The 26,715-nt window shown below is 51.4% G+C and overlaps 1 protein-coding gene across 2 annotated transcripts; it reads right to left on the reverse strand.

Moving 5' to 3' along the window:
• Nucleotides 1-82: 82 nt before the first annotated feature.
• Nucleotides 83-26,483, reverse strand: IFNGR2 (interferon gamma receptor 2). 2 transcript variants are annotated; one of them, XR_009207576.1, is made up of 8 exons: nt 26,327-26,483; nt 19,920-20,046; nt 16,927-17,102; nt 12,009-12,157; nt 10,318-10,471; nt 9,481-9,635; nt 2,204-2,439; nt 83-2,162 (listed from the first exon to the last, which is right to left on the reverse strand). XR_009207576.1 is itself a non-coding variant. In XM_040056232.2 (7 exons), exons 1-7 carry the CDS (start codon nt 26,442-26,444, stop codon nt 2,287-2,289), a joined length of 1,032 nt encoding a protein of 343 aa, XP_039912166.1. In that variant the 5' UTR covers nt 26,445-26,483; the 3' UTR covers nt 83-2,286. The 2 variants fall into 2 exon arrangements, 1 of the variants encoding a protein (XP_039912166.1); XM_040056232.2 differs by having other exon boundaries at nt 83-2,439.
• Between the last annotated feature and the right edge of the window lie 232 nt (nt 26,484-26,715).

Here is a 26,715-nt window from a genome sequence, read left to right on the forward strand (position 1 = left end):
TGCCACAGGACACTTTTACACCTCTGGCAGCTCCAGCACAAGCCAAGGGGACAGGGAGGGCTCAGTCACAACAACCCTGGAGTTACTCCCAGTAAATGCTTTTTAATCGTTTGTGTGAAAATATTTAACAACACAAATCCGGTGCAGGGTTCACTGAGAAATGCATGCAGGTATTCCCAGCGGGATTTAACCTCATTTCTGTCCTCTGGGTGAGTGTGGTTGTTCCCTTCTGTGAGCTGTGCCTCCCCCTCTGCCCCCTTTAAAGCAGAGCTGGTGCTGACGTGACAATTCCCACACGAGTCAGGCTTCCCTGGATCTCCCTGTGTCAGCAGCCCGTGTCATCCCAAGGGATTAGATCACTTCTACAAGGAACCTGACAAAGCTTTTGGCAGCTGCTGGCCTGGGGTGTTCCTGGAAAGGCTGAGACAGCGGCACCTCAGCTCTGCCAGGCACTTCACACCAAATAACACATTCCTTATTGCTTTTTAAAACAATTCATATCAAACCCAGGGGAAAAAAAAATCAAGTAATCCAATTTTTTTTTAGTACAGAGGAGGTTCTCTTGTTCTTTGTGCTTTATTGGATGCTCCAGACTCCACAGGGGCTGATGTGGGGTTTAACTTGGGCTCTTCTGCTTTAAGGCACCAAACCCAGAACTCTCAGTCATCTTCTGCTGGTGGTCAGCAAGAGCTTTTAGTGTCTGGCAGTGGCTGACCCACCTTGTAAAAACTCAGAGCAAAACTCTGGTCCTTTCCTTTGCGGCTGCAGGAGCAGGTTAATGCTTCCAGGAGCGTGGGAGGAGGCAGGTATGAGCACACCTCTCTTGGGAGGGGCTCCTGGCACAGCTTCATCCCGAGGAAAGTACTCACAAACTTCTTTTCAGTTTGTCCTGCACTTAAAACGACTCAGGAAAGCAGACTGGGGTGGGTACAATGGGAGTATTATTGCCAACAGACACAAAACCACTCTGAGTGGAGCTCACACTGCAGCTCTTCATTCCCCGCAAAGTCCCAGGTTCACCCACATCAATGAAGTGCAGCTCTTCCTCCACGCTGGGGTGGGAATTCACCCCTTGTCTCCATCCACCTGTCTGCAGGCAGTTTAGTGTTCCTTTCCTTTCCCTTCCATGTTCCTTCTTCCCAGTGCTTCTGGCAGAACAAGGAGCGTGGGGAGCTGGGCACAGGCCCCTGGAGCAGCAGGGGCTGTGTTCAGGATTGTCCTGTGATCCCAGGAGTTCCTGTTCAGGATTGTCCTGTGATCCCAGGGGCTGTGTTCAGGATTGTCCTGTGATCCCAGGAGTTCCTGTTCAGGATTGTCCTGTGATCCCAGGGGCTGTGTTCAGGATTGTCCTGTGATCCCAGGGGCTGTGTTCAGGATTGTCCTGTGATCCCAGGGGCTGTGTTCAGGATTGTCCTGTGATCCCAGGAATTGTGTTCAGGATTGTCCTGTGATCCCAGGGGCTGTGTTCAGGATTGTCCTGTGATCCCAGGGGCTGTGTTCAGGATTGTCCTGTGATCCCAGGGGATGTGTTCAGGATTGTCCTGTGATCCCAGGAGTTCCTGTTCAGGATTGTCCTGTGATCCCAGGGGCTGTGTTCAGGATTGTCCTGTGATCCCAGGGCCTGTGTTCAGGATTGTCCTGTGATCTCAGGAGTTCCTGTTTAGGATCTTCCTGTGACCCCAAGCTCCGTGTTCAGGATTCTCCTGTGACCCCAAGCTCCGTGTTCAGTATGTTCAGGATTTTCCTGTGGCCCCAGGCTCTGTGTTCGGGATTTTCCTGTGACCCCAGGCTCCGTGTTCAGGATTTTCCTGTGACCCCAAGCTCCGTGTTCAGCATGTTCAGGATTTTCCTGTCCCCAGGCTCCGTGTTCAGGATTTTCCTGTGGCCCCAGGCTCCGTGTTCAGGATTTTCCTGTGACCCCAGGCTCCGTGTTCAGGATTTTCCTGTGACCCCAGGCTCTGTGTTCAGTATGTTCAGGATTTTCCTGTGACCCCAGGCTCCGTGTTCAGGATTTTCCTGTGACCCCAGGCTCTGTGTTCAGGATTTTCCTGTGACCCCAGGCTCTCTGTTCAGGATTTTCCTCTGTCCCCAGGCTCCGTGTTCAGGATTTTCCTGTGACCCCAGGCTCCGTGTTCAGGATTTTCCTGTGACCCCAGGCTCCGTGTTCAGCATGTTCAGGATTCTCCTGTGACCCCAGGCTCTCTGTTCAGGATTTTCCTCTGTCCCCAGGCTCCGTGTTCAGGATTCTCCTGCCAGCAGCCATGGCCAGTCCTGGGGAGCTGACACTCACTGGGGTGGCCCCTCAGTGGCTCCTCTGTCCCTGCAGGTGTTTGGTGAAGGTTCCTCACCCTCCAGGCCACTTCCTTCTCCAACCACCAGAGCCTGGGGCTCCTCCTCAGCAGGACTGTACAGCTGCTCCACGCCAGGGTCACTCAGGAACTGGAAAAAAACCACAAAACACCAGTTTAGGTCCCTGCTAGAAATTCCAGAGCCAACAAATTGCTCCAGCCCAGAATCCAGAGCAGAAGCTGCCACCTGGATATTCCAACCTGGGCTTCCTTGAAAGGAGAATATCAAAAAAACATTATTGTTGTTACTGTGGGGGAAAAAGAAATAAATTATCCCTCCAATATCCCTTCAAGTGAGGTAAAGCAGCTGCAGTTCCTGGCAGGGTGTTTGGGGTTTTCCTTTTTAATAAATTTTGGCCAATCTTTCCGTGTCAGTTCAAGCAAATTCCTTGGAGTTAGGAACAAACCACTTGCTGATCTCCCAGGTGGGAGATGCTGAGCAGCAGAATCCAGCAGCTGGAGCAACTGGGATCCTGCTTTGATCAGTGCCAGGCCATGGGAGCTGCAGTCACCAGCAATCCCCCCTGACGTTCTGTCCTTGAGCCCCTTTCTGCTCCCCTTCCCTCCAAAAATATCTCAGCAGCTTTCCAAGGAGAATAAATCAAATAAAGGCTGGCAATAAACCAAATAAAGGATGGTAATAAACCAAATAAAGGATGGCACTCAAGGCAAGGAGCTTTAGAAAAGTGGGATATATTAAATTTGAGGTTTCAATTAAGGCTCCACTTTCTCTGCTAATGAAGGATGACTTTTTCCAAAAACCCAAAGAAATCCACTGCAGCCAATTGCAGGCACGGGCAAACCTCAGCATGGCTTTTCTGCTGGCTGGAACTCAGATCCTGCTGGGAACGGGGGCAGCTCTGGATTGTCCTGCAAACCCACAGCAGTTCCCACAGCACTTCAGTGCCTCTGCATTCCACAAGAGACCCCAGGCTGATCCCTTCACAAATCCACATTTCAAACACTCTGCCCATCCCCTGGCAGTGCCCTGCCCCAGCCCAGGCTGATCCCTTCAGAAATCCACATTTCAAACACTCTGCCCATCCCCTGGCAGTGCCCTGCCCCAGCCCAGGCTGATCCTGTCACAAATCCACATTTCAAACACTCTGCCCATCCCCTGGCAGTGCCCTGCCCCAGCCCAGGCTGATCCCTTCAGAAATCCACATTTCAAACACTCTGCCCATCCCCTGGCAGTGCCCTGCCCCAGCCCAGGCTGATCCTGTCACAAATCCACATTTCAAACACTCTGCCCATCCCCTGGCAGTGCCCTGCCCCAGCCCAGGCTGATCCCTTCAGAAATCCACATTTCAAACACTCTGCCCATCCCCTGGCAGTGCCCTGCCCCAGCCCAGGCTGATCCTGTCACAAATCCACATTTCAAACACTCTGCCCATCCCCTGGCAGTGCCCTGCCCCAGCCCAGGCTGATCCTGTCACAAATCCACATTTCAAACACTCTGCCCATCCCCTGGCAGTGCCCTGCCCCAGCCCAGGCTGATCCTGTCACAAATCCACATTTCAAACACTCTGCCCATCCCCTGGCAGTGCCCTGCCCCAGCCCAGGCTGATCCTGTCACAAATCCACATTTCAAACACTCTGCCCATCCCCTGGCAGTGCCCTGCCCCAGCCCAGGCTGATCCTGTCACAAATCCACATTTCAAACACTCTGCCCATCCCCTGGCAGTGCCCTGCCCCAGCCCAGGCTGATCCTGTCACAAATCCACATTTCAAACACTCTGCCCATCCCCTGGCAGTGCCCTGCCCCAGCCCAGGCTGATCCTGTCACAAATCCACATTTCAAACACTCTGCCCATCCCCTGGCAGTGCCCTGCCCCAGCCCAGGCTGATCCTGTCACAAATCCACATTTCAAACACTCTGCCCATCCCCTGGCAGTGCCCTGCCCCAGCCCAGGCTGATCCTGTCACAAATCCACATTTCAAACACTCTGCCCATCCCCTGGCAGTGCCCTGCCCCAGCCCAGGCTGATCCTGTCACAAATCCACATTTCAAACACTCTGCCCATCCCCTGGCAGTGCCCTGCCCCAGCCCAGGCTGATCCCTTCACAAATCCACATTTCAAACACTCTGCCCATCCCCTGGCAGTGCCCTGCCCCAGCCCAGGCTGATCCTGTCACAAATCCACATTTCAAACACTCTGCCCATCCCCTGGCAGTGCCCTGCCCCAGCCCAGGCTGATCCCGTCACAAATCCACATTTCAAACACTCTGCCCATCCCCTGGCAGTGCCCTGCCCCAGCCCAGGCTGATCCTGTCACAAATCCACATTTCAAACACTCTGCCCATCCCCTGGCAGTGCCCTGCCCCAGCCCAGGCTGATCCTGTCACAAATCCACATTTCAAACACTCTGCCCATCCCCTGGCAGTGCCCTGCCCCAGCCCAGGCTGATCCTGTCACAAATCCACATTTCAAACACTCTGCCCATCCCCTGGCAGTGCCCTGCCCCAGCCCAGGCTGATCCTGTCAGAAATCCACATTTCAAACACTCTGCCCATCCCCTGGCAGTGCCCTGCCCCAGCCCAGGCTGATCCTGTCACAAATCCACATTTCAAACACTCTGCCCATCCCCTGGCAGTGCCCTGCCCCAGCCCAGGCTGATCCCTTCAGAAATCCACATTTCAAACACTCTGCCCATCCCCTGGCAGTGCCCTGCCCCAGCCCAGGCTGATCCTGTCACAAATCCACATTTCAAACACTCTGCCCATCCCCTGGCAGTGCCCTGCCCCAGCCCAGGCTGATCCTGTCACAAATCCACATTTCAAACACTCTGCCCATCCCCTGGCAGTGCCCTGCCCCAGCCCAGGCTGATCCTGTCAGAAATCCACATTTCAAACACTCTGCCCATCCCCTGGCAGTGCCCTGCCCCAGCCCAGGCTGATCCTGTCACAAATCCACATTTCAAACACTCTGCCCATCCCCTGGCAGTGCCCTGCCCCAGCCCAGGCTGATCCTGTCACAAATCCACATTTCAAACACTCTGCCCATCCCCTGGCAGTGCCCTGCCCCAGCCCAGGCTGATCCTGTCACAAATCCACATTTCAAACACTCTGCCCATCCCCTGGCAGTGCCCTGCCCCAGCCCAGGCTGATCCTGTCAGAAATCCACATTTCAAACACTCTGCCCATCCCCTGGCAGTGCCCTGCCCCAGCCCAGGCTGATCCTGTCACAAATCCACATTTCAAACACTCTGCCCATCCCCTGGCAGTGCCCTGCCCCAGCCCAGGCTGATCCTGTCACAAATCCACATTTCAAACACTCTGCCCATCCCCTGGCAGTGCCCTGCCCCAGCCCAGGCTGATCCTGTCACAAATCCACATTTCAAACACTCTGCCCATCCCCTGGCAGTGCCCTGCCCCAGCCCAGGCTGATCCCGTCACAAATCCACATTTCAAACACTCTGCCCATCCCCTGGCAGTGCCCTGCCCCAGCCCAGGCTGATCCTGTCACAAATCCACATTTCAAACACTCTGCCCATCCCCTGGCAGTGCCCTGCCCCAGCCCAGGCTGATCCCTTCACAAATCCACATTTCAAACACTCTGCCCATCCCCTGGCAGTGCCCTGCCCCAGCCCAGGCTGATCCTGTCACAAATCCACATTTCAAACACTCTGCCCATCCCCTGGCAGTGCCCTGCCCCAGCCCAGGCTGATCCTGTCACAAATCCACATTTCAAACACTCTGCCCATCCCCTGGCAGTGCCCTGCCCCAGCCCAGGCTGATCCTGTCACAAATCCACATTTCAAACACTCTGCCCATCCCCTGGCAGTGCCCTGCCCCAGCCCAGGCTGATCCTGTCACAAATCCACATTTCAAACACTCTGCCCATCCCCTGGCAGTGCCCTGCCCCAGCCCAGGCTGATCCCGTCAGAAATAAACACGATTATTTTTATTATTCAGACCCTGTACAGTTATTTTTAAGATTATTTTAAAACCCGGAACAATTATTTTTTAACTATTTTAATACCCTGTATGAGGACATTCTTACTATTTTATTACCCTCTACAAGGACTTTTAAAATATTATTATTATTATTTTAATAACCTGTACAAGAATTTTTTTACTCTTTTAACACTTTGTACAAGGATTTTTAAAACTATTATTATTTTAATACCCTATACAAGCAACATTTTACTGTTTTAATACCCAGTACAGGGATGATTTTATTGTTAATACCCTGTACAAGGATTATTTTTCTATATTAATTCTCTGAACAAAGACTTTTTATTTTCACACCCTGCACAAGGATTATTAATTATTATTTTAATCCCCTGTACACAGGATGTTTACTATTTTAATATCTTGCACAAGGATTATTTTACTGTATTAATACTCTGTAAAAAGTTTTTTTATTATTTTCACACCCTGCACAAGGATTATTAATTATTATTTTAATCCCCTGTACACAGGATGTTTACTATTTTAATATCTTGCACAAGGATTATTTTACTGTATTAATACTCTGTAAAAAGATTTTTTATTATTTTCATACCCTGCACAAGGATCATTAATTATTATTATTTTAATACCCTGTACAAGGATATTTTACTGTATTAATACTCTGTAAAAAGATTTTTTATTATTTTCACACCCTGCACAAGGATCATTAATTATTATTATTTTAATCCCCTGTACACAGAATGGTTACTATTTTAATACCCTGTACAAGGATATTTTACTATTTTAACATACAAGGATTTTTTTTTTTTTACTCTTTTAATAGCCTGTACAATTATTTTTAAATTTTTTTAATACCTTGTACAAGGATTTTTTAGTTATTTTAATACCCTACACAATTTTTTTTTTACTGTTTTAATAGCCTGTAGAAAGATTTTTATTAATATTATTTTAATACCCTGTACAAGGATATTTTACCATTTTAATATGCTTAGAGGGATTTTTTTACTCTTAATACCCTGCACAATTATTTATTAATTATTTAAATACCTTCTACAAGGAGTTTTAAATTATTTTAATACCCTACACTCTTTTTTTACTGTTTTAATACCCTGCACAAGGATTTCTTTTTACTATTTTAATACCCTGAACAAGGATTTTTCTTTTACTAGTTTCATACCCTCCACAAGGATATTGTACTATTTAAATATAATTATAAGGGTTTTTTTTTTACTATTTTAATCATTGTACAAGGATTTTTTCCATTATTTTAATACCCTGCACAAGGATTATGATTTTTTTTTTTTTACTGTTTTAATACTCTGTACAAGGACATTTTCCTATTTAATATAATTACAGGGAATTATTAGAATTACAGGGATTTTTAAAAATCATTGTACGAGGATTTTAAAAAATTATTTCAATACCCTGCACGAGGATTTTTTTGCCATTGTAACGCAACGCATGTGGATATAGAGAGATAGAAATAGATATAGATATAGATATAGATATAGAGATAGAGATAGAGATAGAGATAGAGATAGAGATAGAGATAGAGATAGAGATAGAGATAGAGATATAGAGATATAGATATAGATATTGAGATATAGATATAGATATAGATATAGATATAGAGATATAGAGATATAGAGATAGAGATAGATATAGATATAGATATAGATATAGATATAGATATAGATATAGATATAGATATAGAGATATAGATATAGATATAGATATAGATATAGAGATAGAGATAGAGATAGAGATAGAGATAGAGATACAGATATAGATATAGATATAGATATAGATATAGATATAGATATAGATATAGATATAGAGATATAGATATAGATATAGATATAGATATAGATATAGATATATAGATATAGAGATAGAGATATAGATATAGATGTAGATGTAGATATAGATATAGATATAGATATAGATGATATAGATATAGATATAGATATAGATATATAGAGATAGAGATAGAGATAGAGATAGAGATAGAGATAGAGATAGAGATAGCGATAGAGATACAGATATAGATATAGATATAGATATAGATATAGATATAGATATAGATATAGATATAGATAGAGATATAGAGATATAGAGATATAGATAGATATATAGATATAGATATAGATATAGATATAGATATAGATAGATAGATATAGATATAGATATAGATATAGATATAGATATAGATATAGATATAGATATAGATATAGATGTAGATGTAGATATAGATATAGATATAGATATAGCTATAGATATAGCTATAGGTAGATATAGATATAGATATATAGATATATAGATATATAGCTATAGATATAGATAGATATAGATATAGATATATAGCTATAGCTATAGCTATAGATATAGATTTTTTTTTTTTTTTGCACTTCACTTGTCAAGTGACCCTTACGGAACGCCAGCCGAGGCAGCACAAAGACAAAAAATAAATAAAAATAGAATTATTTACTCCGGGTTCCTTCACCCCCACGGCTACAAAAAGCTGGGAATTCTCTCCCAGAACCACAGGACGGCGCTCTGCCAGACGGAAAATATTCACCTCCAGGAGCTGCACACAAACAAAAGCTTGGGAAAAAATCAGAGTTTTATGGTGAGGGAGAACTTGGAAATCAAAGCTCTGCTTAAGGGCTGCGAGGATGAGGAGAGGGAGAAGAGCAGCATGGGAAGCACGAGGCTGAGCCCAGAAATGTCTGAGCTGCAGCAGGAGAATGGCCCAGGGGGAGATTTGCACCTGAGTCCTGCTAAAAACAAAACAAAACGAAGCAAAAAAGAGGAAATGCCCAGGAACATCCCCCCCGAGGCGTCAAAACAAACGAGCAGGCGTTGTACATGATAAATAATTTACAAATAATTGATATAAATTAATACATTTATATAAATTATATAAATTATATAATTTATATAAATTAATAAAATCATATAAATTATATCAATTATATAAATAATTTATAAATAACATATAAATTGCTTCTTGCAGATCCTTTCCCTGCTCAGACCCCGCTTCACAAAACCTCTGCGCCCCGGTGAGCCCCAGGGCACAGGGAACAAGTGGGAGATGGCAATCAGAAAATAAAAAAAAGCACATTTTGAGGCATGGCTCGTTCATTTCTGTTCAGCAGCTGCTGCTTTTGGTGATGGCCCCCCCGAGTTTCCCTTCCACAGGAGAAGCCCCACGTACCTCCCTGAAGTGTGAGGGGATTTGCAGGGGAGGCTGAGCCCAGAATTTGACTTTTTTGCGGTGTTTCCACAGAAGCAGCAAAGCAAACGTCACCAGATGTACGAAGAGTAACCCCAAGGCAAACAGGGGGATGATGAAGCCAGCTCGGGTTGCCTCTGGAAAAGAAGGGGAAAAAAAATCCAAATATATATGGAAGGTTGATCTTTATGGAATCCTGGAATGGTTTGGGTTGGGAGGGACCCTAAATCCCACCCAGTGCCACCCCAGCCATGGCAGGGACACCTCCCACTGTCCCAGGCTGCTCCCAGCCCCAGTGTCCAACCTGGCCTTGGGCACTGCCAGGGATCCAGGGGCAGCCACAGCTGCTCTGGGCACCCTGTGCCAGGGCCTCAGCACCCTGCCAGGGAACAATTCCTGATTCCCAAGCTCCCATCCAGCCCTGCCCTCTGGCACTGGGAGCCATTCCCTGTGTCCTGTCCCTCTGTCCCTCGTCCCCAGTCCCTCTGCAGCTCTCCTGGAGCCCCTTTAGGTGCTCTGAGCTCTCCCTGGAGCTTCTCGTCTCCAGGTGAGCACCCCCAGCTCTCCCAGCCCGGCTCCAGAGCTCTCAGCCCTGGGATCAGCTCCATTTTCCCATTTTACAGCGGATTATGGAGGAAAAGGAGAAGGCACCGCACAGAGCCCGGCTGAAAACTCCGGATTTTTGTGGCACCAATGCCACAGTCCCCGTGGTGCTCTCAGCATTCCTGACGAGCTGGGTGTGGAAGGGACCAGCTCAGGTGGCCCAGGACCATCCCAGCCCATCCCAGCCCACACAGAAATCCCATTCCCCTTCCATACCACTGAGGGCAGTTCTGTGACACGCTGGGGCACTTCGCTCTCCTCGTAACGAGCGACCCGAGTAGATCTTCAACTGCACCTGAACGCTGAAGCAGTAAAGTGTCGATTCCTTCAGATTTCCAATTTGGAATAGTGTCTTGCTTTCACTTAGCTTCTGTCGAAAAGGCACACGTGACAAAAAAAGGTGATACTGTAAAAACCAGCCCGCTTTTCAACACAAATATCCCTCCCCCGTTTAAGTTTCTCCCTCAAGAAGCCCACGTTTTATTTTTCCTCGCTCAGCTTTCCCAAATGATACGAGCAGTGGAACATTTCAGTCTTTCTGGGAGTTTTGCTGCAGCTTCTGCAGGGAGCAAAACCCAGGGAAGGGGAGGGGAAAATGAAACCACACCGAGCCCTTTCCTGGCTCTCAGCTGAAGGTGTTGTGTGTGTGAGAAAAACACACGCTGCTGCAAGGCAGGAAGGAAGTGGAGACAATTTACCAAGGACTTTGAAGCAAAAGGAGGTTTGAAATTTTTTTTTTTTTTTCTTCTGTTTTTTATTTGCTTGACCTAAGATTGACGTCATTTGCAAGCTTCTTCCTCTTTTTTTTTTTTTTTTTTTTTTTTTTTATTTTGTGGTTTGTGTTTGGGGTTTTTTTAAGTCTGACTTAATACCTCCCCTGCACCTCTGGCCTGTGCAAGCACAACTCCCAGGGCCCCAGGAAGCAGCAGCAGGAGCACAAAATGATCCCAAAAGCTCTGAGCTGCTGGAGCCCCGGGCACTGGGAATTGCAGAGTTCCTGTGCTGCCAGGCACCGAGCCCCCAGCAAACACTGCACTGACCTGAGGCCGTGGAACAGCTCCCAAAATGGAGTGACAGCACTGGGATTGTGGCTGTGCAGCTGGGATAGAAGTGTGTGACAGCACAGGGGGCAAAACTCAGAGCTGAAGGGTTTAGAACACAGGAATAGAGAGAAAGCAAGGTGGAGGATTTAGGGCAGAGGCTGAGTCCTTCTTTTTCACCTTCTTCTCCATGGGCTGGGTGGGATTTTGGAACTGGGTGGAAAAGTCCCCATTGCGGGCCAGGGGTGGTTGGTTATTGGGTTAAAAGTCAAAATAATTTGAGTGTCATCTCTTAACTGGACAGTTTATCCTTAAAAGGCCTTAGAGAGATAAAGCTCCATTTTTTACTTTGTTATCTAGAAGTGCAGTAGCACTCACAGCTCATGAGACTGTGCCATAGATAAGAAATAATAAACATCTGAGACCAGACAAGAAATAGCATCTCCCTCATTTAATCCCCATCCTCAGGAGGAACAGCTGATCCCAGCACAGCTGGCCCTGCCAACTCCTCCTCTCCCTGCCCTGGGCTCAGGCCCCAGCAGCTGCTCCTGCAGCTCCCAGCACAGGGAGATCCCAGAGTTTTCCAAACTGCCTGAGAAAACCGTGGAATCAAAAGTCACCTTTGGCACCAATTCTCTCCCCGGATCTGCAGAGGGATTTAATCCCTTTCCAACTCCTTGGAAGGAAGTTTCCAAGTTTGTAGTGCAGCAATCCTTGTGCCAAGGCCAGAAGGCTTTTTCCCAAGAGCCCAGGTGGTGACCCTTGCAGGACACAGAAAACACTGAATTCCTGTCCCCAGCTGCCAAGAGACACTGCCTCCCATCCCTCAGCCCCCAGGACAGGGAACAAATCCCAGAGAAATCTTACTTTTACTGTGGCACTGGTGGTGTTCTCCCAGTAGGACACGTGGTACTGGAGGAGGTCCGTGGGTTCAGGGGTGAAGGGGGGGCTGAGGCTGAGGAGCAGAGAGTCAGGGCTGACCCTCACACTGTTCACCCTGGGGGGGCCCAGAGTGGCTGCAAGCAAACAGAGAGAGCAGGGGAACCCTGGGGTGCACAGCTGGATCCAGCTCTACATAACCCCCAAATCCCAGGGGCTGGCAAATCCCTCCCAGCCCAGGCAGTGCCAGCTGTGCCCCGTGCCCACCTTGTCCCCAGCCCAGAGCACTGAGTGCCACCTCCAGGTGCCACCTGCAGGGATGGGCACTGCAGAGCTCCCTGGGCAGCCCCTGCCAAGGCCTGAGCCTCCTTTCCATGGGGAAATTCCTGCTGCTGTCCGAGCTGAGCCTCCCCTGGCCCAGGCTGAGGCCGTTCCCTCTGCTCCTGTCCCTGTTCCCTGGGAGCACAGCCCGACCCCCCCCGGCTGTCCCCTCCTGTCAGGGGCTTGTGCAGAGCCACAAGGTTCCCCCTGAGCCTCCTTTTCTCCAGGCTCAGCCCTTTCCCAGCTCCCTCAGCCCCTTCCCAGCTCCCTTCCCTGCCCTGGACACGCTCAGCAAACACCCCAAATATCATCAGCTTTTGCTCAAGAAAGGGAAAGCATTTCCTCATCTACTTCATGCAGTTAAAACATTTGCTTAACTTTTCCTGGAATATCAGTAAATATTAACCAACAGTCAATGCTCAGAAGTGTCTCAGTGTATCTTCAGCCACTGGCCATAAAATCATTTTCTTTTCCTTTGATCAGCCTGCCACACCTTCCATGTCCCCCAAAACCCCACTGTTTGGTCCCTGGATGGGAAGAGGAATAACGAGTTATCCCTTCCTTGCTTTGATGTCTCCATGTGTCCATTAGGAGAAGCATGGTGACCTCCTTCTGTGAAGTGCTGCGAGGTGTAAATCACGAAAAATACCAACAGGGTGCTGTCAGAAGCACTCACTAACAGCAGCAATCACCCCTTGCATGCACCAGTTCCTCACTGTGCCTCCAGCCCCGTGGCTCTGATCCAAGCACGGAAGGAGGAGCCACGGAGCTGGTTTTTGGGAACTGATCTCCAGGGCAGTGACACAAGAATGACCCCAGGATGTTCCTCCTCTGGCAGCCCCAGGCTCTGCTTTGTCCCACACTCCCGGGGCTCGGAGCCGTCCCAGCCTCCCGGGGCTCCCGCTGCCAATCCTGCGCCACAGGCTGCGGACACACCGGTGCTCACTGCGGGACCCAGGCATTGCCTCGCTCTGCGGCCAGAGAAAACCCAGATTTAGAACCAGGGCAAGTATCCGACCCTGGAGCCTGGACCACGACTGCCCCTCAGCAGCTCTGGGAGATCAGGAACTGAGGAGTCCTTAAATCCCCTAAAATCCCCTTAAATCCCCTCCTCTGCTCAGTTCCCATTTCAAAGCTGCTTTTTAACCTGAATACTGACTTTTCTCCCTAATCCTAAAACCAAGCACAGCAAGGCAAAGAGCAGATCTTAGAACAGCAGCAGCTCGCTTGCTCACACCAGGGAAGCTGTGGCTGCCCCTGGATCCCTGGCCAAGGTTGGATTTGGGGCTGGGAGCAGCCTGGGACAGTGGGAGGTGTCCCTGCCATGGCAGGGGTGGCACTGGGTGGGATTTAAGGTCCCTTCCAACCCAACCCAACCCAATCCATTCGCTGATTTAAAGTGTGGCCTTCACACTTCTACACCGTGGTGTAAACACTTTATATATCTCTGAACAATTTATATTTAACAATTTATACCTATGTATTTCCTCTGATTTTTAAGCTGTGCAGTCCAGAGGCGTATCCCCAATATTTAATTGGTTAATCAGGCTGTCAGTGTTCAAAGCCAGTCACTAACTGGTTTTGGCCACAGCATTCTTCAATCAATGCAAAACCAGCAACTGGGCTGGGCTGGGACCAGCGCCCTGAGCAGCAGCGTGTCGGCTGCGCTCTCACCCGGGCACGGGATTTGGGGTTATTGTCATTGGTTCTTTATTTTTATTTTATTTTTTTTATTTTTTTATTATTTTTATTGTTATTGTTACTGGTTTTTTAAAATTATTTTATTATTTTTATTTTTCTTTTTATTGTTATCGTTACTGGTTTTTTAAATTTTATTTTATTATTTTTATTTTATTTTTTATTGTTATCGTTACTGGTTTTTTTATTTTTATTTTATTATTTTTATTTTTATTTTTTATTGTTATCGTTACTGGGGTTTTTTTATTTTATTTTATTATTTTTATTTTATTTTTTATTGTTATCGTTACTGGGGTTTTTTTATGTTTTTTTTTTTTTTTTTTTTTTTTATTGTTATTGCTACTGTTTTTTAAAAATTATTTTATTATTTTTATTTTATTTTTTATTGTTATCGTTACTGGGGTTTTTATTTTTATTTTATTTTTATTGTTATTGTTACTTTTTAAAATTATTTTATTATTTTTCTTTTCTTTTTTATTGTTATCGTTACTGGGTTTTTATTTTTATTTTATTGGTTTTTATTATTTTTTATTTTATTTTATTTTTAAAAAATTATTTGTATTTGTATTTTTTTTGTTGTTTGCTGTTTTCGTACTACTGCATTTTTAATTTCCCTAGCGAAGAACCGTTACCCCTCTTCCCATCTCTTTTCCTGAAAAGCCCTTTCATTTCAAAATTCTAAACAATTCCCAGGGAGGGGGTTTTCCATTCCCATCCCAAGGGAAGCGTCCTCCGGCTTTCCCTGGCAGACACACATCATTCCAAACCGAGACGCCGTTAACAGCTCAATCCCCCACCCAGGGAGCCAGAAAGGAAACCCCTTCCCCCGGAGAGCCCCCGGAGCACGCACTGTTGGTGTCCGCCACGAAGGGAGGGGGTGTGCACCCAGGCCGAGGCCAGCGGCCCCCAGCTCGGCCCTCAGGCGCAGCAGGAAGCTCCAGCGCCGCCTCCTCATCTCGGGGGGGAACGCGCACCGCGTCATGCAAAACCAGCACAGCCTGTCAGGACGATTTCTATTTATCAGGACAATTTGTGTTTATCAGAAAAGGGATCTGCCCAGCAGAAAGAGGTGGTTTTGCCTCACACCGCCACAAACCCCAGAGTTTGTGTGTGTGTGAGTGGGCAGAGCTCACTGGGGGGATGAGAACATGGAAAACCCTCCAGCAGAAGACACCGTGGCTCTTGGAAGGCTCAACCACCCCAGGGGTTTCTCTGGGGTCACTTGAGAGAGCAGAGCAGAACCAAGCCCTGGGGAGCCCTTGGAGCTTTGTGGATGTATGTCTTAGGTTCAATGCAGTGTGTGTTCCGCTTCCAGCTGTGAATCCAGCTGTGGCACCGCTCTTTGTCCCTCCCAGGACCCCTCCTCCCTGCAGGGATCTCTGCTGTTCCTGGCCCATCCAGGCTCACCGCAGGGCTGAGACAATTCCATCCTCCCTCGGGAGATGCTGCAGCCAGGGGAGGAGCCCGGCATTCCCGGCTGGATCACACCCGGCATTCCCGGCTGGATCACACCTGGCCCGGGAACAGCAGCACAGCCCGTGTGCACGGGATTGCCAGGGGAGGAGCCCGGCATTCCCGGCTGGATCACACCTGGCCCGGGAACAGCAGCACAGCCCGTGTGCACGGGATTGCCAGAGGAGGAGCCCGGCATTCCCGGCTGGATCACACCCGGCCCTGGGAACAGCAGCACAGCCCGTGTGCACGGGATTGCCAGAGGAGGAGCCCGGCATTCCCGGCTGGATCACACCCGGCATTCCCGGCTGGATCACACCTGGCCCGGGAACAGCAGCACAGCCCGTGTGCACGGGATTGCCAGAGGAGCCCGGCATTCCCGGCTGGATCACACCTGGCCTGGGAACAGCAGCACAGCCCGTGTGCACGGGATTGCCAGGGGAGGAGCCCGGCATTCCCGGCTGGATCACACCTGGCCTGGGAACAGCAGCACAGCCCGTGTGCACGGGATTGCCAGAGGAGCCCGGCATTCCCGGCTGGATCACACCTGGCCTGGGAACAGCAGCACAGCCCGTGTGCACGGGATTGCCAGAGGAGGAGCCCGGCATTCCCGGCTGGATCACACCTGGCCTGGGAACAGCAGCACAGCCCGTGTGCACGGGATTGCCAGAGGAGCCCCGGAGCCATCCCAGCACCACGGGAGCTGCAGAGGGAAACTGCACCCTGCTGCAGGATCCCTGCTGCCAGAACCACATCTGTCACTGCAGGAGGCTGGGCTGGGCTGGGAGCAGCGCCCTGAGCAGCAGCGTGTCGGCTGCGCTCTCACCCGGCACGGGATTTGGGGTTATTGTCATTGGTTCTTTATTTTTATTTTATTATTTTTATTTTTTTATTATTTTTATTGTTATTGTTACTGGTTTTTTTAAATTATTTTATTATTTTTATTTTATTTTTATTGTTATTGTTACTGGTTTTTAAAAATTATTTTATTATTTTTATTTTATTTTTATTGTTATTGTTACTGGGTTTTTAAAATTATTTTATTATTTTTCTTTTATTTTTTATTGTTATCGTTACTGTGTTTTTATTTTTATTTTATTGGTTTTTATTATTTTTTATTTTATTTTAATTTTTAAAAAATTATTTGTCTTTGTATTTTTTTTCTGTTTGCTGTTTTCGTACTACTGCATTTTTAATTTCCCTAGCGAAGAACCGTTACCCCTCTTCCCATCTCTTTTCCTGAAAAGCCCCTTCATTTCAAAATTCTAACAATTCCCAGGGAGGGGGTTTTCCATTCCCCATCCCAAGGGAAGCTCCGGCTTTCCCTGGCAGACACACATCATTCCGAACCGAGACGCCGTTAACAGCTCAATCCCCCCACCCAAGGGAGCCAGAAAGGAAACCCCTTCCCCAGGAGAGCCCCGGGAGCACGCACTGTTGGTGTCCGCCACGAAGGGAGGGGTGTGCACCCACGCCGAGGCCAGCGGCCCCAGCTCGGCCCTCAGGCGCAGCAGGAAGCTCCAGCGCCGCCTCCTCATCTCGGGGGGGAACGCGCACCGCGTCAGGGGGGTCCGGGCACAGCCCATGCCGCTCCACTGGTCGTAGAAGCCTCTGCGGAGCACAGCAAACGGCGTCAGCCACGGGCAGGGCACCGCGGCCCACGGGCATGGCACTGCGGCCCACGGGCAGGGCACCGCGGCCCACGGGCCCACGGGCAGGGCACCGTGGCCCACGGGCCCACGGGCATGGCACTGCGGCCCACGGGCAGGGCACTGCGGCCCACGGGCATGGCACTGCGGCCCACGGGCATGGCACTGCGGCCCACGGGCAGGGCGCTGCGGCCCACGGGCAGGGCGCCGCGGCCCACGGGCAGGGCACTGCGGCCCACGGGCAGGGCGCCGCGGCCCACGGGCAGGGCGCTGCGGCCCACGGGCAGGGCGCTGCGGCCCACGGGCAGGGCACTGCGGCCCACGGGCAGGGCACCGCGGCCCACGGGCAGGGCGCCGCAGCCCACGGGCAGGGCGCTGCGGCCCACGGGCAGGGCGCTGCGGCCCACGGGCCCACGGGCAGGGCACTGCGGCCCACGGGCATGGCACTGCAGCGCCGCGCTCCCTCCCGGGCCCGGGCAGAAACGAACGTGGCACACAGCCCTGGCTTCACAGCCCCGCTCGGGGGCCTTTGTGCCTACAAAAATACAGCGGCCTAGAAGCAGCTTCTTGTCGTGCTCCTCTGAGGAATGGTTTTTCCCCTCAGAGTCCCCCTGAAGCCTGTGCTATGTAGTTCAACCCTTTTTCCCCGTCATACCTACTCCTGACCCTATTGGCTCAGGGCCAATATCTTTCCTTGGCCCAAAACTAGATATACCCCTGTTTCTTCCTGGTTCTCTCTCTCTCTCCTCGGCCTCCTGGAACATCACATCGAGAATAAAGCTTGGACGGAAGCTGGGGGTGAGAGCCACTCTTTTGAAATCTCTGTTCTGTCTCTCTGAAATATATTTCCCTAAAACCCCTGAATAACTGAGCTAGCGAGAGCCGGGGGGTGGCTGGAGGGAAGTGTATTTTCAGCTTCTGGTGGTTTTATAAAAGTAGAGAAACAGCTTGTACTGAGAGCACACGGAAGATTAGCTGTTAAGTTTGGTTGTTAGGTAGTTGCTAAGTAGAAGTCATACGGGTAAGAGGGATAATGTTGAAACTCAGCAAAGCGGGACCTGGGTATTTGTCAAAAATCGATAAAGCACAACTTTGTGGCTTGAATCCAGCTAAGTCAAGCTCCTCATCTTTGGCAAGAGCAAAGTGACCTGAAAAAGAGCCAAACCTCCGCTGTGGCTGCCCAGAAGCAAGGATCAGCCTGAGGAAGACATCGGCCTTCCTCCCAAGAGCCCAGCTCAGGAGCACCAGGAGGGGTGGCAGCTAATTAGAATAGAAAGCCAGAGAAGGTGGGGAGGTGTGGGTTTGTGGGATCAATGTGTATTTAAATTTGGGAGGTGTGGGTTTGTGGGATCAATGTGTATTTAAATTTGGGAGGTGTGGGTCTTTAGGATCAATGTGTACTTAAATTTGGGAGGTGTGGGTTTGTGGGATCAATGTGTATTTAAATTTTGGAGGTGTGGGTTTGTGGGATCAATGTGTATTTAAATTTGGGAGGTGTGGGTTTATGGGATCAATGTGTATTTAAATTTGGGAGGTGTGGGTCTGTGGGATCAATGTGTATTTAAATTTTGGAGGTGTGGGTTTGTGGGATCGATGTGTATTTAAATTTTGGAGGTGTGGGTTTGTGGGATCGATGTGTATTTAAATTTTGGAGGTGTGGGTTTGTGGGATTGATGTGTATTTAAATTTTGGAGGTGTGGGTTTGTGGGATCGATGTGTGTCACCGAGACACACAAAGCAGTCACACGCAGACAAGAGATTTTCGCAGAGGTCCTTCCGATCCAGCTCCCAGCTGAGAGAGCGGAGAGAAGAAGAGACCCTTTGTTTATTTCTTACTTTTTATACATTTGTGGGTCTAGCAGAAGTTGGCTTTTTGGGGTTTCCACCCCTCAGCCTCAGTGGCCAGACCAATTGTCAGTTACAATTGTTTTCAGGTTAGAAATATGCAAACAAAGGACAGAGAATGAAAAACAAAGGATTTGTTTATATTACTTCTGTGGGAAAGGTAGAAAACTGCTCTTAATATTGTACAGTAACTGAAAGATCTGACTCCATTTATGAAAATCAAAAGGCTAACAAAGAAACTCAGAAAAACCAGGGTAACAGATGTGTATTTAAATTTGGGAGGTGTGGGTTTGTGGGATCAATGTGTATTTCAATTGGGAGGTGTGGGTTTGTGGGATCAATGTGTATTTAAACCAGGGTTTGTGGGATGGATGTGTATTTAAATTTGGGAGGTGTGGGTCTGTGGGATCAAGATGTACTTAAACCTGGGTCTGCAGGATCAATGTGTATTTAAACCTGGGTCTGTGGGATGGATGTGTATTTAAACCTGGACCTTGTCTTGACCAGCTATGCACGGTTTGGAGGAGATATCCCCCCGTGAGTCCTAGCTGGAAATAAAACATACCTGCTTAAAAATTTTCTAATTGTAAAGTCCTTACTCTACGCTTCAACCCCAGGGCCCTCCCAGCCCCTCGAGATCTGGGGCACTTTGAACTGGCCAGAGAGAATGAGGAAAGGTGAAAATTCTGCAGGGGACTGTGCAGGGTTTCTGTTTGTCCTCGGGGCTTCACTCTCTCCTCAGCTCCCAGGGCACAGCATGGGCCAAGGGCCTGCCACTCACCAGGGGCTGCTCTTGGAGATACAGAAAAACATCTGTGATAAAGAACATCCCTTCATCCTGTGCTTTTTCATTTTTAGCGTTTCTGGGGTTTTTAAAGCCAGTTGTTATCCTGGATTAGAAGAAAAGGAGCTGGTTTTGGAGCTGTTTACTCACGTTTTGTACTGGGCTGTGTATAACACCGAGCCATTCTCCACTGGAACAGGAGACCACCTCAGCAAACTCTGGAAGTTGTAGGAATAAATCTCTACATTTTCTGGTGCTGGTAAATGGGGAGAAGCTTCTAAAGGAAGAAGAGGAATAAAAAATAATTATTGAAACATTTCAGTGAACAGTAACCAAATCTCAGTTTCCAAATTCCATCACCATATATTAAATTTTCACTGCTTTGCAGGTAAAACCATTTCCCCTCCTTCTCCTTCTGCTTCCAGGAGCTCTGGCACATTCAGGGGCTGAGGCCCTGGCACAGGGTGCCCAGAGCAGCTGTGGATCCCTGGCAGTGCCCAAGGCCAGGTTGGACACTGGGGCTGGGAGCAGCCTGGGGCAGTGGGAGGTGTCCCTGCCATGGCAGGGGTGGCACTGGGTGGGATTTAACCCTTCTAACCCCAACCAGTCTGGGATTCTCTGTATCCATGAATTCCAACTCCCTGATTTTGTTCATTCCATAACGAACTAAAGCTGAAAGTACCAAGCTCAGCACAAAACCATAAACCCCACTCAGTCAGCCATAAATGAAGGTCCCAGGATCACCAGGGCTGGAGGAGCCCCTCAGGATCACCCAGTGCCACCCCAGTGCCACCAGCATCACCCAAACCCTGTCCCCAAGGGCCACATCCAGACTGCTCCTGAGCACTGCCACAGACAGTGACTGCAAACCTCCCTGGGCAGCTCAGCCCAAGGCCTGAGCACTCTGACAGGGAAATTTTCTGTCCCAATCTCCACCCTGAGCCTGCCCTGGTGCGATTTGAGGCCATTTCCTCTCCTCCTGTCCCTGCCCCTCCTGTCAGGGGCTTGTGCAGAGCCACAAGGTTCCTCCTGAGCCTCCTTTTCTCCAGGCTCAGCCCCTTCCCAGCTCCCTCAGGAATTCTCCAGCCCCTTCCCAGCTCCCTCAGCCTCTCCTCACAGGACATTCTTTTTTTCTGGAAGGTTTTCCAGACCTTCCAAGGTTTTCCTGCCCCTTCTCAGAGGCGACCACAGCAGCTGATGTGTCTCAATCACCTGCAGCTCACGTCTGACCTCTGCACAACGCCGAGCGCTTTCTCCCACCCATCCGCCTCCTGCCAGCTCCGAGAACGCTGAGGTGAAACCTTCCAGGGGGCAGCTGGAGGGAAAAAACCCTCGGGAACACGCAGTGGCCCTGGAGAACCTCACCTTCTGCCGGCTTGGGAATGATTTCAGGAGGCAGGAGAAGCTGTGTGAGTGGGGATGTGCCCAGGGCCAGGCCCTGCAGGAGCCCCGTGCCCAGGCCACCGCGGGCCTGCAGTGACAGGACACGAGGGACAGGACACGAGGGGAGAGCTGGGTCTGAGGGGCAGGGAAAGGGACGGGAAAGGGATGGGAAAGGGATGGGAAAAGGGACAGGAAAGGGACGGGAATGGGATGGGAAAGGGATGGGAAAGGGACGGGAAAGGGACAGGAAAGGGACGGGAAAGGGATGGGAAAGGGACGGGAAAGGGATGGGAATGGGATGGGAAAGGGACGGGAAAGGGATGGGAAAGGGACGGGAAAGGGACGGGAAAGGGATGGGAAAGGGACGGGAAAGGGACGGGAAAGGGACGGGAAAGGGACGGGAAAGGGACGGGAATGGGATGGGAAAGGGACGGGAAAGGGACGGGAAAGGGATGGGAAAGGGACGGGAAAGGGATGGGAAAGGGACGGGAAAGGGATGGGAAAGGGACGGGAAAGGGACGGGAAAGGGATGGGAAAGGGACGGGAAAGGGATGGGAAAGGGACGGGAAAGGGACGGGAAAGGGACAGGAAAGGGACGGGAAAGGGACGGGAAAGGGATGGGAAAGGGACGGGAAAGGGATGGGAAAGGGACGGGAAAGGGACGGGAAAGGGATGGGAAAGGGACGGGAAAGGGACGGGAAAGGGACGGGAAAGGGACGGGAAAAGGATGAGAATGGGATGGGAAAGGGACGGGAAAGGGATGGGAAAGGGACGGGAAAGGGACGGGAAAGGGACGGGAAAGGGACGGGAAAGGGACGGGAAAGGGACGGGAAAGGGACGGGAAAGGGACGGGAAAGGGACGGGAAAGGGACGGGAAAGGGACGGGAAAGGGACGGGAAAGGGACGGGAAAGGGACGGGAAAAGGGACGGGAAAGGGATGGGAAAGGGACGGGAAAGGGACGGGAAAGGGACGGGAATAGGATGAGAATGGGATGGGAAAGGGACGGGAAAGGGACGGGAAAGGGATGGGAAAAGGGATGGGAAAGGGATGGGAAAGGGACGGGAAAAGGGGCAGGAAAAGGGATGGGAAAAGGACAGGAAAAGGGACGGGAAAAGGGGCAGGGAAAGGGACAGGAAAAGGGACGGGAAAAGAGACAGAAAAAGGGACCGAAAAAGGGACAGAAAATGGGACAAAAAAAGGGACAGCCCAGGCAGGAGGAGGAGGAGGAGGAAGTTGCTGGTGCTGGAGCAGGGCCCAGGAGGGACAGAGCGAGTCCGGGCAGGCAGCGAGGGAGGGAGGGAGGGAGGGGGGGAGGGAGGGCAGCCAAGCCACAGGCAAAGAACCAGGAGGGAAGTGGGGGCTGTGGAGAGGAAGAAAGGCTGAGGAGAAGGGAGGGAGCAGCTGGAGGGGAGGGGAGCTGGAGGCAGGGAGGAACAGCAGAACCTGGAGGACAAGGCCCGGGCTGCAAGCAGGGAGATCCAGCAGCCCTGGCTGCTCAGGGATCTCTCCAGACACATCCTGGAACCTCCAGGGACCTGCCCAGCGTCACTGTCCCAGCAGGGAGAAAGGTTTTCCTTCCTCCATGTGCTTCTCTGGAACGATTCCCTCCCACCATGAGAATCAGGGAGTGGTGTGGGTTGGAAGGGAGTTCACAGATCACCCAGTGCCACCTCCTGCCACGGCAGGGACACCTTCCACTTTCCACCTTCCACCTTCCAGCCTGGCCTGGCAAAGAACTGTGGCAAAATATCCCACATCTCAGCAGGTAATTTTTCGCTCTGAAGAACAGAGTCTCTCTCCTAAGACACGGTTTGTTCATTTTTACATCAGTGAGATCCGAAGATCGAGCACTGGAGTCAAATTCCGGCCCGCCCGGGCTTCCTTGGGAATTTGGGGGTCACATTAAAAAGTTTGGGGTTTTTTGATTTCTACAACAAGCTGCACCAAACACTAAGTCCAAAATACCAAATAATGAGTGGAGCTCTAGCTTTCCAGGAAAACCTGTGGCTGCCCCATCCCTGGAAGTGTCCAAGGCCAGGCCAGAGCAGCCTGGGACAGTGGAAGCTGTCCCTGCCCACGGCAGGGGGTGGCACAGTGTGACCTCAAACATCCCTCCCAACCACAGCCAGTCTGAGTTTCTCTCAAAGCTTTAATCAGGCCTGTTATTAATTTCCTAGGCTCAGCTCTCCAGCAGCGGTCTCTGAACACACACATTGCCTTAGGCCACAAGGGGCTTGCTCAGCTTTGCAAACCCACGGGAGGTTCCTCACAGCCCCCTAAACCATTCATCTCCCAGGTGTCTTGAAGGCCCCGAAGGAGCTTTCTCTAAACTGGTGAGAAATTTTCACTTTTCAGTCACGGGGATGCTCTGCTGCACTCTCACTGCTGGTCTGGCACGTGGTGAGGTATCTCACACCATCTGTGCCCTCAGACCTCTGTCACACACTCCTCCTGCACAACCCCAGGAGGCTCTGAGAACAAAACACCAGAGGAGCAACTCCCACCACACCTTAGAAGCGAATAAAGAGCAATCAAGGGCAGGGCTAGGTAGGATTTTGGGCAGGAATTGTTCCCTGGCAGGGTGCTGAGGCCCTGGCACAGGGTGCCCAGAGCAGCTGTGGCTGCCCCTGGATCCCTGGCAGTGCCCAAGGCCAGGTTGGACACTGGGGCTGGGAGCAGCCTGGGGCAGTGGGAGGTGTCCCTGCCGTGGCAGGGGTGGCACTGGGTGGGCTCTGAGGTCCCTCCAGCCCAGCCTGGGATCCCATGACTGCACACTGTTTATTCTGCATTCAGAAATGAGTCATTTCCCCTGCCAAAAACCCTGCAGAGCTTATCAAAGCCTCTGCAGGGCTCACCAGCCCTCTGTCTCCGCAGCTGAGCGCTGCCACGAGGGTGCCACGAGGCCGAGGAGCTGCTCTCTCAACACCGAGGGAAATCGGAATTCCTGTCAGATCCCTCCCTCACAGGGCAGCGACTGCAACTGCTGAAATCACACCCCCAACTTCCTACTGATCCCCAGTTTGCGTGACCTAAAATAACAAAATGAACTCTTCAAACACAGCACCCACAGGTCCAAGTACCCTCAAAACCCCAAATTCCATCAGCCAGGGAAAAAGACAGAGAGGTCACATCCTTCCTTTCCACCTGGAAGGGATTTTCCACCCGGAACCTGGGCTGGTTCCTTCCTTTCCACCTGTAACCTGGGCTGATTCTTTCGGAGAAGCCGCCTAAGAAGGCTCAGATTGTTTTTTCCTGCTGTGCAGGGACTTCCTGATGCTTCACAGCACAAGTCAGAGCTTTCACACAGCAGAGTGTGAAGCCACAATTACAGCTAGTGAAAGCAGCTTGGCTTGGGTGACCCATCCATGCCCCAGCTCCTGCTGCTCCTCAGGGATTCCCGATCCCTCTCCCTGCATCAGCCCCAAATCAAACGTTCTGCCACGCCGGCAAAAAGAGGAATCTGTGGTTTGGGGGATTTTGTGTGGATTTTTGCTGTTGCAGTGCACCAAAGTGGCTTCTCATCCTGTAACCTGGGATAGTGGAAGATCCCTATCCATGGCAGGGAGTGGAGTGAGACCAGCTACAAAGTCCTTCCCAATCCAACCCAATCCAACCCAATCCAATCCAGTCCAATCCATTCTGGGATCCCAAGAGCTCCCTGGGAAGTCCCGAGGCTGCAGATGGGATGAAATTGGCTGCAGAAGGCCCTGCCCTGGTTTGCCTCAGTCCAGCCACACTGGTCTGGAACAATCAGAGCAGCGTCAGGCTGCTCAGCCAGGCCCTGGCCACCACCAGGACACGGGACATGGATGGGACAATGGGACACGCTGAACTCATGGAGAACCTGAGGGCCAGGGTGAGCACCACGCTCCGTGCACACCTCATTCAATCGTGGAATGGTTGCTGTTGGGAGGGGATCTTAAATATTATCTCATCCCACCCCTGCCATGGCAGGGACACCTCTCACTGTCCCAGGCTGTCCCCAGTGTCCAGCCTGGCCTTGGGCACTGCCAGGGATCCAGGGGCAGCCACAGCTGCTCTGGGCACCCTGTGCCAGGGCCTCAACACCCTGCCAGGGAACAATTCCTGATTCCCAAGCTCCCATCCAGCCCTGCCCTCTGGCACTGGGAGCCATTCCCTGTGTCCTGTCCCTCTGTCCCTTGTCCCCAGCCCCTCTGCAGCTCTCCTGGAGCCCCTTTAGGTGCTCTGAGCTCTCCCTGGAGCTTCTCCTCTCCAGGTGAGCACCCCCAGCTCTCCCAGCCCGGCTCCCCTGGGACACACCTGGATCACTGGGCTCCAGCCCAGACCCAGCCTGCAGAGCAAAAACAGCAAAGCATTTCCAGCAAGCCTAAACCCCATGCAGACATTTAAACGGCCTTTCCTGAATGACCCGGCGCCACCTCCCAGCCCCGCTCCCCAGCACGGGTTCCAGCGGGCCCGGCCCAGCCCAGAGCGGGGTTTCGGGAGCAGCATCCCCGGGCTGGGCAGGGCCGGCCCCGGGCACGGGCACGGGCTGAGCCCCGGGGGCTGCGGCCGCTCCGGGCCCGGGAACCCGAGCGGGGAAAGGCAGAGGAACCAGCGGGCCCGGCGAGCTCCGAGAGCGGGGCCACCAGAGCCCGCGGGCAGCGAGCCCCGCAAACAGCCAGGGCCTGGGAACACACACCCAGGGCCTGGAAACACCCAGAGCCTGGAAACACCCAGAGCCTGGAAACACACAGAGCCTGAAAACACCAAAACCCCGCAAAAACACCGAGCCCCGCAAACAGCCAGGGCCTGGGAACACACACCCAGGGCCTGGAAACACACAGAGCCTGGAAACACCATAACCCCGCAAAAACACAGAGCCTAAAAACACCCAGGGCCTGGGAACACACACCCAGAGCCTGGAAACACACAGAGCCTGAAAACACCAAAACCCCGCAAAAACACCGAGCCTAAAAACACCCAGGGCCTGGAAACACCCAGAGCCTGACAACACCTTGAGCCTGGAAACACCCAAAGCCTGGAAACACCATAACCCCGCAAAACCACAGAGCCTAAAAACACCCAGAGCCTGGAAACACCCTAACCCCGCAAACACCCAGAGCCCAAGAACACGCAGAGCCCCGCAAACACGCAGAGCCCGCATCCCCCAAACCCCGCATTCCCCGCGTCCCCCCGGGCCCGCACCCACCTGCGGCCGCGGCCCGCGCGGAGCCCGGCAGGAGCGGCAGGAGCTGCAGGAGCTGCAGGAGCTGCAGGAGCTGCAGGAGCTGCAGCGGCGGGGAGCGGAGCGGGGCCCGGCCCCGCATGGCCCAGCTCGGCCGCGGCTCCCCCCGAGCGAGGCCGGGCCGGGCCGGGCTGGGGCGGCCGCACGCTCCGACCCCGCACTGCCACTGCCTCAGTCACCGCCTGTGTGTGTCACCGCCTCTGTCACCGCCTCTGTCACCGCCCGTGTCACCGCCTCTGTCACCGCCCCGCGGGGCTGAGCCCGGCCCGGCCCCGCCCGGAGAGCCCTGGAGGCTCCGGGGGGAGCTGAGATCGCCGCTCGGGAGGGTGTGCTGCGGTCCCTGAGCCTGTCCT

The sequence above is a fragment of the Hirundo rustica genome, chromosome 2 (assembly GCF_015227805.2).
Source record: "Hirundo rustica isolate bHirRus1 chromosome 2, bHirRus1.pri.v3, whole genome shotgun sequence".
NCBI lineage: Eukaryota > Metazoa > Chordata > Aves > Passeriformes > Hirundinidae > Hirundo > Hirundo rustica.

Bases quoted from the DNA above. Each gene is read 5' to 3' on its own strand.
- IFNGR2 (XM_040056232.2), bottom strand. From the start codon at position 26,444: ATGCGGGGCCGGGCCCCGCTCCGCTCCCCGCCGCTGCAGCTCCTGCAG. The intron at 20,047-26,326 runs GTGGGTGCGGGC...TTCTTCCTTTAG, and splicing joins CGCGCGGGCCGCGGCCGCAG to AAGCTTCTCCCCATTTACCA. The intron at 17,103-19,919 runs GTGAGTAAACAG...TGTGCTCCGCAG, and splicing joins TACACAGCCCAGTACAAAAC to AGGCTTCTACGACCAGTGGA.